At 42.8% G+C, this 16,710-nt stretch overlaps 1 protein-coding gene and 1 pseudogene across 1 annotated transcript in view; both read left to right on the plus strand.

Annotated features, from left to right (window-relative positions):
* MED14 (mediator complex subunit 14) overlaps nt 1-16,710 on the plus strand; it is a 77,409-nt gene that overhangs the window by 43,909 nt on the left and 16,790 nt on the right. The window contains exons 19-23 of the mRNA XM_040999879.1: nt 260-351; nt 1,910-2,062; nt 2,373-2,642; nt 8,833-8,973; nt 14,204-14,315. Coding sequence (XP_040855813.1) covers nt 260-351; nt 1,910-2,062; nt 2,373-2,642; nt 8,833-8,973; nt 14,204-14,315 — 768 coding nt within the window. The remainder of the gene's footprint in view (nt 1-259; nt 352-1,909; nt 2,063-2,372; nt 2,643-8,832; nt 8,974-14,203; nt 14,316-16,710) is intronic.
* LOC121169335 lies at nt 9,986-12,122 on the plus strand (annotated as a pseudogene).

The following is a 16,710-nucleotide window of genomic DNA, read 5'->3' on the forward strand; positions in this document are numbered from 1 at the left end:
ATTTCACCAAAGGTCACATAGCTAAAGGGTGGCAGAGCTAGAGTATAGTTCACTCGCTCTAATGCTTGATTGCTACATTCTGCCTCCTTCTCTGTCCTCTTATAGAAATGAAAGTAGACTCTTGTGTTGGTGGGTATTTTTTTTAAAGACTTATTATGTAGAGAATTTTCTCTCCAGACATATAATACTGCAGCAACGCACTTGTCAAGTTTATATTTTAAAACTTTATTAATATCCTTTTTTGTTTCCTTTTGTTTAGACATACCTGCTCATTTAAATATTTTCTCAGAAGTTCGTGTTTATAATTACCGAAAGCTCATCTTGTGCTATGGGACCACCAAAGGGAGCTCAGTAAGTCTGTGGAGTTTCTCATAACTTTTTAAAGATTCAAGTCAAAAATAAAAACTACCTTGAAATAAGAGCTCAAAAATAAAGGATAAAATGATAAATTTCAGGGCTTTTTTCCCCCCCAGGTTTTGTTTTTATTGGAAAGACAAATATGCAGAGAGAAGGAGATAGAGGGTGAATGATCTTCCATCCTGTTATTTACTCCCCAAGAGACCGTAAAGGCAGGAACTGAGCTGATCTGAAGCCAGGAGCCAGGAGCCTCCTCTGGGTGGCCCATGTGGGAACAGGGTCCCAAGGCTTTGAGCTCTCCTCCATTGCTTTCCCAGGCCACAAGCAGGGAGCTGGATGGGAAATGAAGCATCCAGGACACGAACCACTGTCCATGTGGGATCCCTGTGTATGTAAGGCAAGGAATTTAGCCAATAGGCTACTGCACCGCACCTTTTTCAGAGCTTTTTAAAAGAAATATGCTGTGGGCCCGGCGTGGCTGGTCATGCAGCTAAAGTCCTCACCTTCAACATGCCAGATCCCATATGGGTGCCGGTTCTAATCCCAGCAGCTCCACTTCCCACCCAGCTCCCTGCTTGTGGCCTTTGAAAGCAGTTGAGGATGGCCAAAGCCTTGGGACCCTGCACCCACATGGGAGAGCTGGAAGAAGTTCCTGGTTCCTGGCTTCAGATTGGCGCAGCACCAGCTGTTGCGGTCACTCTGGGGAGTGAATTATTGGACGGAAGATCTTCCTCTCTGTTTCTCCTCCTCTCTGTGTATCTGATTTTACAATAAAAATAAATAAATTAAAAAAATATATGCCTTGATTCTTAAATTTTTCATGCCCCTCTGTGATGGGGCATACAATCTTGAAAAGTTTTGGATGAGATCATGTACTTTGAGGGTTTGTACTTTTTTCTTCACTGATCCCAAGTCACAATATGATTATTACATTATGAATAGTTATGAAGCTGATAACACTGTGTTATGTCTGCTGTGGGTCAATAAATGTTAACACAGTTTGGTCTTTTTCTTCATCTTGAAGGTATTCCTTGTAATCTACAGTTCCTTATTTTTTCCCTTCCATGTATGTAAAATGATAAAAAAATTTTTGTATGAAAATTCAGGCAGATAGCTTCTGTTTGGGCTGTTGTGTTACTTAGGTAATGTCACATTTCCCAAGTGTTTAAGATCTAGTAAGGAAATGCTTTCTTGATGGGTGTCTTTCTGTGCTGTGATAGTGCTCCTTGGTTAATAGAACTAAGATTGCAGTTAATCTTCATTTCAGAAGAAAAATAGAAAATACAAAACACTAAATGAGTTTGAGCAAGTAACGTTTTATCAGTGTTCTCTCTGTAGTATATTTGTGCTCTGTTGAGTCAAAGGTTGCTAATACATGTGTTCAGGAACTATCGTAGCTCCATATTAGCACATCTGGAATTTGCGTCAAGTTTTATTTTAAAGCTTGTGTTCAAAAGCTAATCTCAGTTAAATAGGTTGTTATTTTGCCTGTTAACTTTTTTTTTAACTTAATATGTTGCTTCCTTGTTTCTGTAATTTTTCTTTGATTTAGATTAGTATCCAATGGAATTCCATCCATCAGAAGTTTCACATTTCATTGGGAACTGTTGGCCCTAACTCAGGTTGCAGTAATTGTCACAATACCATTCTCCATCAGCTTCAAGAAATGTTCAATAAAACACCAAATGTGGTTCAGCTATTACAGGTAATTCAGTTTATTTTTTGTCTAAAAAATGAGATGTGTTTCAGGCAAAAGACGCTAAAAGAAAAATGCGTACTTACTTGTGAAAATAACAATGATGGGTACCTTTATCTTGTACATCTCGAAAGCTTCTTGTGGAATTTTCCTAAGATTCAAAGTGGATACAGTGACCTCCCTTATCTTCTTTTCAAGAAACTGTTTGGAATGTGCTAGAAGGATATTATCTCTTGTGTTGTTTGTTTATATATTGAGAAGTCTGAGATTTTAACGACTGTACAAACACTGACTGCTTTCTCTGTGTGTTTCCTTATAGGTACTATTTGATACTCAGGCTCCACTAAATGCCATCAACAAACTCCCCACTGTGCCAATGTTAGGCTTGACGCAGAGAACCAACACTGCCTACCAGTGCTTCTCCATTCTGCCACAATCTTCTACCCACATCAGACTGGCCTTCAGGAACATGTATTGCATTGATATATACTGCCGGAGTCGAGGTGTTGTGGCAATACGAGATGGTGCATATAGTCTTTTTGATAACAGCAAGTTAGTTGAAGGTTTTTATCCTGCACCAGGACTAAAGGTAACAGAGTTTAGCGTCTTAGCATGAGTAGTTATAAAAATGATCTCAAACAATTCCTTTGAGGTGAAACTAATGGGAAAGTAATGCATTCTTTTTTAAAAATTAATTAATTAATTAATTTTTTGGCAATCTTTACATAATTAGGGTAAAAAGGTTCAAGCGCTACAGGAAAATAGGTAAGACATTTAGTTCCTTCATATATCTGAGGTAAAAGGGGAGTTTAAGGGAGAAGCCCCACCCAGTTTCCCACCCTCCCCAGGTCCCTGATGTGGGGCATGCTCCAAGGGTCTTGCTCAAGTGGTTTTGATAGTTCAACAGTTCTAAATTGCTGCCAGTCTCGCCACTCCACGCACGATGAGGTCGTTGAAGAATCCACTGATTGACATAGTCTCTGTTTGCCCAGTTTTTCACTGCCAACATATAGCTGAGGTGGCTGGTTGACTTGTTCTGTCTTCTTTCTTTTCTTGGTTAGGGTTCTGACACCGGCAGTTCGATTGGGGGGGATCCCCAAAGAAACTTTTTGTCTGAGGTGTTCCCAGACCAGATTCTTGTATGTACTAGCAAGTACAAGGCCCGGCACAGTCCACCGCCCCGATCAGCTGGTGGTTGCAGTTGCTGGGTCAGTTCTGTTTCCAGCCCTGTTTTCCACTGGAACCAATGGGTGCCGCAGTCCAGCCTGATTCTGCCCAGCACACACTTGGCCCTCACTTAAACCAGTGGGAGCCACAGCCTAGTCGGAGCGACTCACAATAACCCCCACCAGGCCCGCCCCCTGCCCTGGTTTGCCAGTATGTGCAGCAGACTAGTCCAGTCTGTCCCACACCCCCTTCGGCTCTCATATATGTCAATGGGTATTAAAGCCTAGTTCCATCTAACCAGCTCAACTATCCAGCCCTCACAGATGTTGTTGGGTGTCTCTCTGTCTAGCCACCCCAGCCCCTGTCCTAGTTTTCGTGCCCTTCCGTGGGGGTGGTAACCCAAGAGGGAGGTACCCACTATTTCCCTCCCAGGCCACTCCCACTCTGGGATTATGCACTCTCCAGGTTCTGTGGTTTGACTTGACAAAACTAGGCCCCAGTGCCAGCTTCTGCCAGCTGATGCTGTGGCTAAGCCCAAACAACCCTCACCCACTCCAACTGTAGTTTGTACCAGTAGGATCAATCAGCCCAGCCTGGCTTTTCCCTGATCTAGCTCACATGAAGCCCACAGGTGTTGTAGCCCTGCTTAGTCTGGTCTGCCCCCATCCAAGCTCACACTCTCTAGTGGGAGTAGCTGTCCAGCAAGTAACCCCCCCCCTTATTCCCCCTGCTGGCTCTGCCCCCTCCCTTCCTGGTTCTCATGTGTGCTGTTGGGCGCTGCAGTCACATCTGGTACAGGCAACCTCACCTTGGCATTCCGTATTGTGTACTGCTTTTGTCGCGACTGAACCTGGCTCCACCCACACACTGTTCTGGTGCTCAGATTTGCCAGTGGATGACATGAACTGATTCAGCCTGGTCTGCCCCCGACCCATGCCAAATGTATGCCAGTGGGACATTTTCCATGGCCTGTTCTGGGCTGTTTCCTTTCATGCTTCTTGCACTTACCTGCAGGGACTGTGTCCTGCCAGAGGAGTTGCCCAGGCTCCTCCATCAGAACCTCTCCCAATGCCAGATTTCACACATACCATTGAGTCCATGAACCAGCCCTACTCAGTTCACCTCCTGTCCTAGCAGGAACAGTGGCTTTTCCTGACTGGCCTTCAACCCAATCTGGTTCTTACTGTTGGATGTTTCAGCCCAGCCACGGCTCGTCCATACCCACATACAGCTCATACATGGCTCAGTTGGGGCTGTGACCTAGCCTAGTCCATCCCACTTCTGCCCTGGTGCTCCAGAACACCAGGAGGTGTTGGAGTCTAGCCCGGTTTGGTGCGTCCAATCCCAATCCACACTTGTGCCAAGGGAGACTACAATTAGAACGCAGCCCCCATTCCAGCCCATGTGCCCCCCTTAGTGGGAACCTCCACCCAGCTAGGGTGTCCCCTTAGCTCCCCAACCGGGCCTGTTCCCAGCCAGTGTTCAGCAAAAACAATGCATTTTAATTTAAATTTTTCATGAAAGGGCTTCAAACAGTTAATGGAAAATGCATGTTATTGATCAATGCCATTTTTGCCATAGAGTTTTTCAAGCCACCTTGTAAGAAACAGTGTTTATTTATTTACTGTTAAGCTTCAAGTTCTGATTAAGTTCTGCACCAATGTGTACAGAATGATAGAAAATCCTTTCCTTTTTTTCCTACCCTGTAGTGGATAAGTGAGGTGAAAGTTACTGAAGAGAGTCAAGCTTACTCTTTGGAGCTCTAAGGAACTTTAAAAGTAGTCTTTATCATTGATTATCAAAAAGGTTTGGTCATCAGCTTGACTCTGATGCTTTTCTAAAATGTAAGGTCATGGGCCCGAGCCCCTAGATTTCCTGGTGAGATTCGATAGTGCATGTGTATATGTTTATAGTTTGTGATTAAATGAGTCCAAGAGGCTTTTGAAAAATAGTCCGCTGCAGCCATTCTTGTCATTGTCCTGCTCCTTAGACACATGTTTTCAGTTCTCAAATAGCTGGTTCTCTTGGTATTTATATCTGTATCTCTAAATAGCATGCTCATGCCACTATTGGCTCACTTTTTGGTTGAGTGCATTATCTGATTCCAGAATGGAAATGACAATTTTATTTTTGAAGGATATAGTTTATTTATTTGAAAGGTAGAATGACAGAGAGGGAGAGACAGAGACATCTGCTGGTTGACTCCTCTAAAGGCTGCAACAGCCGGGAATGGGCTAAAGCCAGGAGCCTGGAGCTCCACCTGGCTCTCTCATGTAGATTCAGGGACTCAAGTACTTTGGCCATCTTCCATAGCTTTCCCAGGCATGTAGCGAGCTGGGTCACAAGTGGAACAGCCAGGATTTGAACCTGTGATTTCATATGGGCTTAGGCAGCAGCTTAACGTACTGTGCCATAATATCACTGGTCCTGGCAATAATTTTTCTTTTTTCCAATTTTCTTTTTTTTAGTGCATTTCTTCCCACATTCAGGCTGCTCCTCATATATCAACATACTCTTCTTTCCTCCTTTCTTAGCAATATGGTTAGATACCAATTTGGTTAGGTAATTTTTTAGTTTTTGCATTACGATGAATATGGAAACGCCATTGCATTTAGCTTACTATAATTACTTTTATTTATTTAAATTATTTTTTTTTGCGTTTTATGTGAAAGACAGACAGATGAAAGAGATCTCCCATCTGCTGGTCCACTCCCCAAAAGCCTGCAACAGCCAGGGTTGGGCCAGGCTGAAGTCAAGAGCCTGGAACTGCAACTGGGTCTCCCACCTAGGTGGCAGGGACCCAGGCATTCATCCTGTCACCTGCTGCCTCCCAGAATGCGCATTAGCAGGAGTCTCGATCAGAAGTGGAGGAGCGGGACTCAAACCAGGCACTCCGATGTGGGGTGTGGGGTGTGGGTATCCCCAAGCTGCAACTTAATGCTGTACCAGACGTTTTCCCCTTTTTTTCTTTCTTGCTCAACATTTTACTTCTTGGGAATTATTAACTGGCTTTTTTTTTTAATATTGCTTTTCCTGTACTTCACTAACTCAGCCTTACCGTCTCTCAGTTATGTAACTCTTCTTTAAGTACATTCAAGCATATCTGATGCCCTATCAGCCTCATCTTGAATATCTTCCCTGGACCTCTCATCTGCTCCAATTTGGACTGCTAGTGCTCCAGGCCTTTTGTACAATGTTGACTCGAGACTCTTCAGCAGGACGAAGGGGAGGTTCTGTCACTTCTCTGGTGGCACATGGCTTGTATCCTATGACTTGGAACTCATATCTTGTTCATGGTTTACTTCATTGCCTTCTAGGACATTTGTTTCAGGGAGATGTTCCAGTGAGGTTGAGACTTTGTGTATCTAAAAGTGTCCTTAGTTTACCCTAATCTGAGGATGTCTAAGTGGATTCATTTATTGTAACAATTTTGAAAGTATCACTTCATTGTCTTCAAGGTTCCACTGTGATTGCTGCATCCTTTAATGTTCTACTTCTTGAATCTTTCGTGATTGTGTTTTCAGTGTGAAAGCTTGCATCCTCTTGTTCTGGGAGATTTTTCTACATTATGTATCATGATTCCTTTGCTTTGTTTTCTCTGTTAGCTCATTTGGATACCTCTGCTGTTTTGATGTTTAACGTCATGGCCTTGTCCTTTAATTTTTTAAAATTTTTTATTTTTGTCTGTTGTTTTCTCTGTGTCTCTGTTTTTGGGAGCTTTCTTCTGCTTTTCTAATCCTTCTGTTTTTTTTTTTTTTTTTTTTTGCTAAGATCTTTTTGTGTATAAATGTTTCATTTTATAGTATCCTTTTATGACATCCTGTTAGGCTACATTGTCTTCCCTAACCTTTCTTTTTGAGCAATCTCGGTTTCTGCCACTGTGCTTTCCACAATGGGGAGTAGATCCCGTTCATATTGGTGTCCTTTGTGAAATATTAAGTGGTAGTTTACTTTTAGTTAAAGGAAAACTATATTGACTGTGGTCTTCATTGCAGGATTATTTACTTGGGCTTCTTGTTGTTGTTGTTGGGGGTTAACTCCAGATGTCTGGAACTTTTGGTCTTGTGTTGGGATGATGTGAGTACCAAGAAAGAATGCATAAGCTTTCCATATAGGTAGCATGCATCTGTTTCCCAGTTCAGGTGAAGTTAAATGAAAGCAGAAAACTGTTTTTCGACTTTTAGTATGTGAATTATTAGTCCTCATTTTTCATTTGATACTTTTCTCAGTTGATCTTGCATTCCCCCAGGGTGGTGTAGATGTTCCTCCAGGGTGGCGGGGAAGATCTGGTGAGTTCAGTGAAAGTGGCAAGGGATCTGAGAGGAGTTCTGTGTCCACTGAAGAGTTTTTCTCCCCTCCCCCCCCCCCACGCAATCCTTCTGTTATTAGCCTCACGCTCATCCTGCTGCAAGGGTATCTGCCAGTTTCAAAGTGTCTTGGGGGTCTGGTTGGAAATGGCTTTGTGACTTGGCTTTCCCCACAGCTTGCTTAGGATGCAGTTTTCTTGCATCAGATGATTTAATTTCCACTCATCCATCAGCTGTGCTGCCTCCAATATAGATTGCCATTTTCTCCCTTCCTTTTTGTCTTTTTGTCTTACTGCCTTAATTTTCTTTGCAGTGCTTTTTGTGAGGTATCGGAAAATGGTGAAGCATATGTTGTGTTATAAGGCAATATGGAAGTTGGATGATTCACTTTGAATAGGTCTCTAGTGATTCTGATGAAGTAATGATAGATAATTTTTTAGGAGTATGAAGGTGGGAAATATTGAAGAATCTGTGCCTGAGATGCAAACTAGGTGGTCTTGCTCAATTTTTGGATGACATTCTGTAAAACAAGGCTGTCCCACTCTGGTGTTTCAAGATGTAATCATGTATAATAAAAACAAGAAAGTTGCTTAGGTTTCTTACTCAGTTTTCATGTCATATTTTCTACCTTGACATTGTGGTTACATGGCCATTCATTTGTTCCCCCATTTCCGGTCAGAAGTTAATTTCTTCTTCTACTTTCTTTTTTCTTTTCTTTTTTTAAAAAGATTTATTTATTTTTATTGGAAAGGCAGATATATAGAGAGGAGGAGAGACAGAGAGGAAGATCTTCCATCCAATGGTTCACTCCCCAAGAGGCTGCAGTGGTTGGAGCTGATCCCATTCGAAGCCAGGAGCTCTTCCAGATCTCCCATGTGGGTGCAGGGTCCCAAAGCTTTGGGCCGTCCTCGACTGCTTTCCCAGGCCACAGGCAGGGAGCTGGATGGGAAGCAGGGCTGCCGGGATTAGAACCGGCGCCCATATGGGATCCTGGGCGTGCCAGGCGAGGACCTTAACCACTACGCTATTGCGCTGGGCCCTCAGTCAGAAGTTAATAAGAAATATTTTGACTTGGTGTTAAGAGGTGCCAGGGTGTGCTTCTTCAGTGTTTTGCTTGTGTAATTCTTGTTAGTTGAGAATAATTTTGTACTTAGATGTTTTTTATTGCCCTCCTCAATTACCCTCCTTCACAGTGTGCACTGTCTCTTTTAGATTGTCCTAATAATCTCAGGGATGGACATATGTTTATTTCTGTTTTCCTTCAGTTAGGTAAGTAACCTGAATTTTATCTGTTTCCGTTTGTAGACGTTCCTGAATATGTTTGTTGACAGCAATCAGGATGCTCGGAGAAGGTCTGTGAATGAGGATGATAATCCACCGTCTCCTATAGGAGGAGATATGATGGATTCGTTAATATCACAACTACAGCCACCACCCCAGCAACAGGTACTAAATATCAAGTCAAAGTTCCATATAGTGTCACATTGGTGTAATTTTGCAGGTTCTAGGAGTGTCAGGGCTTTTTCGTTGAAAGACCAAGATGTCTGTGTGGGCCCACGGTGCTTAGGAAATTTCTTTTCTTTGCTTATTTCGTTCTTTCTTTTCTTTTTTTCTTTTCTTTTTTTTAAGATTTATTTATTAGGAAGGCAGGTTTACAGAGAGAGGAGAGCCAGAAAGATCTTCCATTTTTTGGTTCACTCCCCAAATGGCTGCAATGGCTGGAGCTGAGCTGACCTGGAGCCAGGAGCTTCATTCAGGTCTCCCATATGGGTACAGGGTCCCAAAGAACATGGGCCATCCTCCACTGTTTTCCCAGGCTAAAGGCAGAGAACTGGATGGGAAGAGGGGCAACCGGGTGTTTGGAGGTGAAAGATTAGCCAGTGGAGCTGTTGCGCCAACCCCTCAGAAATTCTTCTGAAGGGGAACAAGGCTTCCAGTAGTGGAAAGTGAATAGTGTCAGAGACAGCATGAATCTCAGACATTGTGATCACCTGTGTGCTTAAGATGATGTTATTTGATTCCTGCAGTGGAAACTTCAGCTGTGGGATTTGAGATCTTTAGGAGAGTGTCCTTACCACGTCGTGAAAGGCCCATGTTATTAGACTAGGTAGTATGCTGTGGGGTAGCGAGCTAAACCTCCGCCCACAGCAGCATCCCATATGGCTGCTAGTTTGAGTCCTGGCAGCTCCACTTCCCATCCTGCTCCCTGCTCATGGCTTGGAAAAGTAGCAGAAAATGGCCTTGGAATCCTGTATCCATGTGGGAAACCTGGAGAAAGCTCTTGGCTCCTGGCTTCGAACCAGCCCATCTCTGACTGATGCAACTGTTTGGAGAGTGAACCAGCAGATATTAAATTTCTCTCTCTTGCTGTCTCCCCATCTCTCTCTGTAACTCTGGTATCTTCCAAAGAAAATAATAAGTATGTATGTGTACGTATATATGTATATATATTTAATAGCAATCCATTTTATTTTTGATGCTTACCGAGTTGAGGGGGATTCATGCTCCTGTGGACCATCGGTTAGGGTGGAGAGGGTCAAGGGTGGTGGAAAGCGATGAGACAACCGCTTCCAATCTCCTTCCTGTATCTGGGGAAAGTGGAGAGAAGGGCAGGTGGCCACTCCCAGCGGCTCAATCACATCAGAGCCTGGGATGGAAAATGGTACCCAATGTCATCCCAGATACATTTTTTAACGAGATGTAAAGTTGTGTTGAAAAGCCCATGTTATTAAAGTAGAGCAAATGAACCAAATGTCTAGCGATGTGTACACATTTCAGGCCATTTGGATGAGCCCACTGTAGAGCCTTATGCTCTGTCATCTTTGCATCTTGATGCTTCTGATAATTGAACAGGCCCCCAGGGGAGCCTTTGTTTTTTCACTTAGGCTTCTGGACTAGCAGGCGACCGGTCATCCTTCATTCCTCCTTGTCTCCTTCCTTCACCCCTTCTCCAGTCCTTTGGCTCTGGAAAAGCTTCTGTCTCTGGCCTGAAATCTCCCATGGCTCCGTTTTTGCTGCATGTATGTGCTATATGCAAAGGTGTCTTTGACACATCCTTCAGATTTGGTCTGTAAAAGAGCTCACTGCTTCTCTTTGCAAAGCTTTCATAAAGTAGCATTGCATGGAACTAACATCCTACAGTGTCCACTTAGCTTGGTTGGATGCCCAGCTCTGGCAGCTTAGTAACTGTAACTTTTCAGTGTCAACATTTTTGATAAAATAACAGACTTACCTGAAGGAAGGTTGTCTGGCAGGTATGTTGTCCCTGAATTTCTGGCCTCCTTATTGTTTGCTTCCCTTTTTGGCCTTCATGAAGGTGAAGGAAGAAGTTCAATAGAATTCCACCTGTCTCTGTGTATCCAGGCTATGGGACTGTAATGACAGATGTTGACTAGAATATAATACTCTTGCTCTAAGAAAGTTGAGCCACCATTGGGGCAAAGGGCATTGACCCAGCAGGTGCCACAGCATAAGTTTTCTTGTGGAAGCCCCCTTACTTGCATTATATGTTTCTCTTATACCTGTGTGGAACAGGAAAGGAGCCACGTCCATGAGCTCTATATACCAGGAGCATTTCATACCGAACATGAGATTGATAATTAGGAAACTTGTTCCAAGCTAAGACAGAAAGATGGACGTAGGTAGATGGAAGACAAAAATAAGGCATTCCGTAAAAGTTGTAATTTATCATTAGTGACAATTTGGGAGATTTTCTGCTTTTAATGTCTCATCAAACCTTGTTTTTAAATATGAAAGTTTGATTTTTTTTTAATGCTAGTTGGAATTTTTTAAAAATAGTATTTACCAGCCTTGACTAAATGTCTTCAGACAGTGGCTTCAATGTTAGGGACTCTTGAGGGCTGAGTATTTTTTATTAAACAGTTTCAATTTTATTTCCTTTCTTTTTATTGGATAGTTATGCTGTATACTGTCTTGTAAGCTGTTAATCTCTTTGATAAGGTACTTGTGTAGAAAAAATATTCAGTAAGGGATTTATGTACATTTTACTTGATATTAGCAAATAGTGCTACTTCCTTTTTTTAATAAAATGATTAGTTTTAGTTGATAAGCCAGTCCATAGGAAAGAAGCAATATACAGCAGCTCGGGAAGGTCACAAGTTTAGTTAGAATGTAACATAGCTTAAGTGTGCAAAATAGCACTTCTAGGCCGTGCGCCCAGCGCTGTGGTTTGGCTGAAGCAGGGGTGGTGGGTGAAGTTGGGGTGCTCTGCAGGCCGCTGTCCACCCTGCAGCTGGGAGCACCTTGGTGAAAGTGGACATCAATGCAAGCCTGAAAAAGAAGAACAGTTTCCTCCTCCCGAGCCATGGCATACCCGGCATGCAGAAGTACCACTTTGGGGAACAGTCTTCAGGAGAGCCCAGACGAGCTCACACAGTCCCAACAGATCACCCCCGATTTGCATTTCAAGTTCTACTTCAGTTTCATAAGGCTATAGACTCAGCATTGGCTCAGAGGGTCAGGAACAGAGTCCATTTCAGGATATTGGCTCCAATACTACAGAATGAATGGGAAAAAATGGCTTTTTTATGCCATCTTCTGGTATTACTCATCGCTTTTTGAAGAAGCGCATAGAAGAGACTTTATTCTAGCATTGCAGAAATGAGTACACTGTGCTATATCAGAATCCTAGCAGAAGGAAGCTTGTTCCTCTGCAGCCTCTTAAATTATCTTTATTACACAGCATGAAGAAAATATAGCTTTTTTAAAAATGACAAATCAAAAGTTGTTATCTTCCTAAGGACATTCTTTAATGAACTCATTTTTAAAATTAAAAAAAAAGTGTGCAAAAGAAAGGTGCATACTACATTATTGGGTAGAAGAGTATACTTGAATAGGTGATTTTGTAGCTGTTGAGTTTAAGAGTTGAATTCTATAGTTTCTTTAAAGTAGGACAAGTCAGTCACACAAAAGAAACTGCAGTTTTTAAGATTCAAGGTATTTTACAAAAGAGGGCATCCTAATGGCCAGTGAGCACAGAAAAATGTTCTGACATTTCACATCAGAAAACTGTACAACTAAAACCACCGTGCGATTACACTAAATACTTGCCAACATGATTTTGGCCAAAACCTGATAACTCCTGCCAATTTTTGGTAGTAGGAACAACTGAAACTCTTCATTTACTACTGCAAGGTGTGTCACATGATAGGGTTACTTTGCAATAGTGCCGAGCAGTACTCCAGCTGAATGTTACACATGCCTGTGAGTCAACAGTTCTGCTCCTAGGTATGTATGCAATAGGTATGTGTCAAAAGCCCACAAAGGTTGGTGGCAGCATTATTTTTCCATAAAATTATAAACAACCCAAATGTTCATTAACAGTAGTATAAATGAATTAAGTTGGGCATAGTTATATATGGAGGATCTTATAGGAATGAAGAAACAAAGCAACGCTGCATGCACTACCCTGGGGGAATTTTACTGACAATGTTAAGCAAGAGAAGCCAGACACCATGAAAAGTAACTCAGCATTTAGGGAAGATGCAGAAACAGGGAAAACTAAGCTTGTGTGATAAGAGTGACTCCAGTGCTTATCTTTGGCGAGATGGGAAAGATGTGGAAGGCACATGAGGGCCTGTGGGCTGCCGGTGATAGTAGTTTGTCTGTGTCCAGTGGTAGCAACATTTACAGAAGAGTCACCAAACTGGACATGTAAGGTTTCTGCACTTGTTGTGAATTAGACTTCAATTTTGAAAAATACAGACTAATAAGACTATCCTTGGTTTTCATTACTAGAGATGAAGATAAACATGATAGAGATCAGGCTGAAGTACCATCTTTTATTCACTCAGAACTCCACTAAATACAAGATGCACTTTTTTATGTACTGCTAAGAAAGTAAACACAGTCAGTTCAAGTAACAAGACATGACTGCACACTAATTGCACCGATGTTGAAGTGTGGGGAAATAAGTCTTAGAATCATTGAAATAGTGGATAAATGATATAGAAAAATCAGTGATATGGTATGCAAAATGAGCATAAAACACTTTGAAGATTGAAAAGCAATTATTTTGGGTGTGTCGACATTGTGTAGTAGGTTAAGCCACCACCAGTATTACATATGGGACATATGGAGCATCAAGTTCCAGCTGCTCCACTTCCCATGCAGCTCCCTGCTAATGTATCTGGGAAATTCACATAGGATAGCCCAAATCCTTGTGCCCTTTCACCCATGTAGGGTGAAGAAACTCCAGGTTTCTGGCTTTGCACCTGCCCCGCTCTAGGCATTGTAGTTGTTTGGGGAGCGATCCAGTGGATATAAGGTCTCTTTCTCTCTGTATAAATATGCCTTTCCAATGAAGAATAGATCTTTAAAAAGAGAGAGAGAGAGAGAGAACGAATGATGTTCCAAGATCAGAAACAAGGAAGATGCTGTTTTGACACATTTTAAAAGAGTTTACTTTTAAGAAAAGATTTTTTTTTTTTTAAGATTTTGGCGGTTGCAAAGTGAGGGTTTAGCTACTAGGCTACCACGCCAGGCCCTTGAAAGAGTTTTTAAAGGACTGCTTTATTGATATCTATTTTGCACATTTCTTAACTCATGTTTCCTATTTGGTAGGCAGTTTAGTTGCTACCAGTGTAGCCCTTCATTTGTAAAGTCTTTAGTCTGTTGATGGTTGGTCAAGTTTTAATGTTTCGTCCTGTTCTTTCAGCCATTTCCAAAGCAGCCAGGAACATCAGGCGCTTACCCTCTTACTTCACCCCCTACGTCTTACCACAGCACAGTGAATCAGTCTCCCTCTATGATGCACACACAGTCTCCAGGTAAGATCTTACTCTCTTGTCATGTACAACTTTCAAATCTAGCACACACGCATATGGATTGGAGCCACTGTGCATCCCCGTCTGTGGCTACTTACTTGCTGTTTCTTCATTATGGCAGAGTTGGGGAAATTTGTGCTAATGGCTCAGGAGCACTTGAAAAGATTTCAGTTAAGTGACGGCATTGTCCCCCTACAACCTGAGGAATTCTAATCACAGCAACCTGTTACGGGTTGGCCCTCTAAAGGCTGAGGGTCAAAGCCTGTCCACTTTGTAAATAAAATTGCATTGGAAATCAGTCTCCGTCTGTTTATGTAGTATCTATGGGTGCCTTCCTACTGTGTCAATGCTTTATACCCAAAAAAAGGTGGGGCTCAGCTTTGGTGTATATGAAGGTGAGCCGACTCCCCAGCGTCCGGATTGGGTCCTGTACTGTCTAGACAAGACGGCCTTGCTGGTTGCTGTGTGAAGTACATTGTCAAAGTGCATCTGGCCTGAACAGAAGACAGGACGCATTATGAAACTGCAAAAAATTCTGATTTATGCCAACAGATATATTTGGCTTTAGATGTTCACACTGAAAATTGAAATTTGCAGGGCCTGCTTTTCATTTATAGAATAAAGAAATGTGTGCATCCGTGTTAGCAATTTGTGCGGACTAACAGAACCTGTTAATCTGTAGATGAGTAAAGTAGGGACATCGCTTGTTAACCAGCTACTTATATTGTAAAGTAGGAATATCTAAAGCCTTTTATTTAGTGAGGTTATGAGAATTGAATGAAAGAATTCCCATAAAATATTTAGTTGTGGTGCTTGGCATATGAAGGACCCCTCTTCGAACCAGCCGCTTATCTGCTTTGTCACCCCAACGGGGACGCTTGACATGCAGAGCTGCACAGGTGTTAGAGCTGAATTCCTGAGCCTGGCGCTGTGGCTTCATGGCTAAATCCTCACCTTATATGCATCGGGATCTAATATGGGTGCCAATTTCTATCCTGGCTGCTCCACTTCCCATCCAGCTCCCTGCTTGTGGCCTGGAAAAGCAGTGGAAGATGGCTCAGTGCCATGGGATCCTGCAACCCCGTGGGAGACCCAGAGGAAGCTCCTGGCTCCTGGCACTGGATTGGCTCAGCCCCAGTTGTTGCAGTCATTTGGCAAGTAAACTAGCAGATGGAAAATGTTTGTTTTTCTTTCCACAAATCTGCCTTTCCAATACAAATAAATAATGATTAAAGAGAGAGAGAGAGAGCTCTGATGCTCTCGTTCTTAGTGTTCTTTCCCCCTGCCACCCAAACACCCCCCCCCCCAGCTCAGTAGGTGAGAACCCTCCTTTCTGGCTGATGTGAGCTTGTAGTCATGTACAAACTGGCTTTCCGTGACTTCAGAATTTGCCTCGAATCCAACCACTTTCTATTGCTGTAGCCTTCCTCTACGCTCCTAGTCCTCTGTCACTAAAACACGTCTCTAACTGGTGATGTCTGTCTCTTCCCCTTCCCTTAGCCTGCACTGATATTCCCAGAGCAGCTCAAGTCCTCTCGTGGCATGGATGTTAGCTCATGGCTCCTGCTCCAAACTCAGCACTGGTTTCCTACTCATTCAGGGTGAACCCTGAGGCCCCGCAGTGACCCACAAGACCTCATGTGATCTGGCACTCACTCCTGTCTTGTGAACATTTCTCTCTTTTTTTAAAGATTTGTTTATTTTTATTGGAAAGTCAGATTTATGGAGAAAAGGAGAGACAGAAAAAGGCCTTCCATCTGCTGGTTCCTTCCCAGGCCACTGCGGGGAGCTGGATGGGGAAGTGGGGCAGCTGGGACATGAACTAGCTCCCATATGGGATACTGGTACTTGCAAGGGGAGGAAACACTCCCCCGCCCCTCCGCGGTGAACATCTCTGATGCCTTCTCCCGTGCGCCCTGTCCCAGCCACACTGCCTCATACATGTTCAGGATACTGCTTTTCCATTTTTGAGCCTTCTCTGTTTGCTTTGACTATCTTATCCCCTGAATATCCTTTTGCCTTATCCTTCACTTTTTTGTCCTTTCAGCTTACATGTCCCCTTCTTTGCGAGGTCTTAGGATATCCACCTCTACCGCTACACCAAATTGCCCCCTTATCTTGTTCTCATTTACTCTGTTATTTGGCAGATAATTGTATTTCTTATTCTACTAAAGTATAAACTCCCCAAGGCCTGGAATTGCTATGCCCTTTGTTAACTACTGCATCCCCAGATGCCTAGAATAGTGCTCAGCATGAAGCATGTTTATACCTGCTTTTGAATGACTGAAAGTGTAAAGGACAAAGTGCACCAGATTTTTAAAAAGTTTCATCAATCTAAGAATTACGGAGCCATGGATTCGAGCCCTCTCTTTTTTAATAGTGGAATCTTTTTAGTTTT

The sequence above is a fragment of the Ochotona curzoniae genome, unplaced genomic scaffold (genome assembly GCF_017591425.1).
Source record: "Ochotona curzoniae isolate NIBS_2020 unplaced genomic scaffold, NIBS_Ocur_1.0 contig_1274, whole genome shotgun sequence".
Classification (NCBI taxonomy): Eukaryota; Metazoa; Chordata; class Mammalia; order Lagomorpha; family Ochotonidae; genus Ochotona; species Ochotona curzoniae.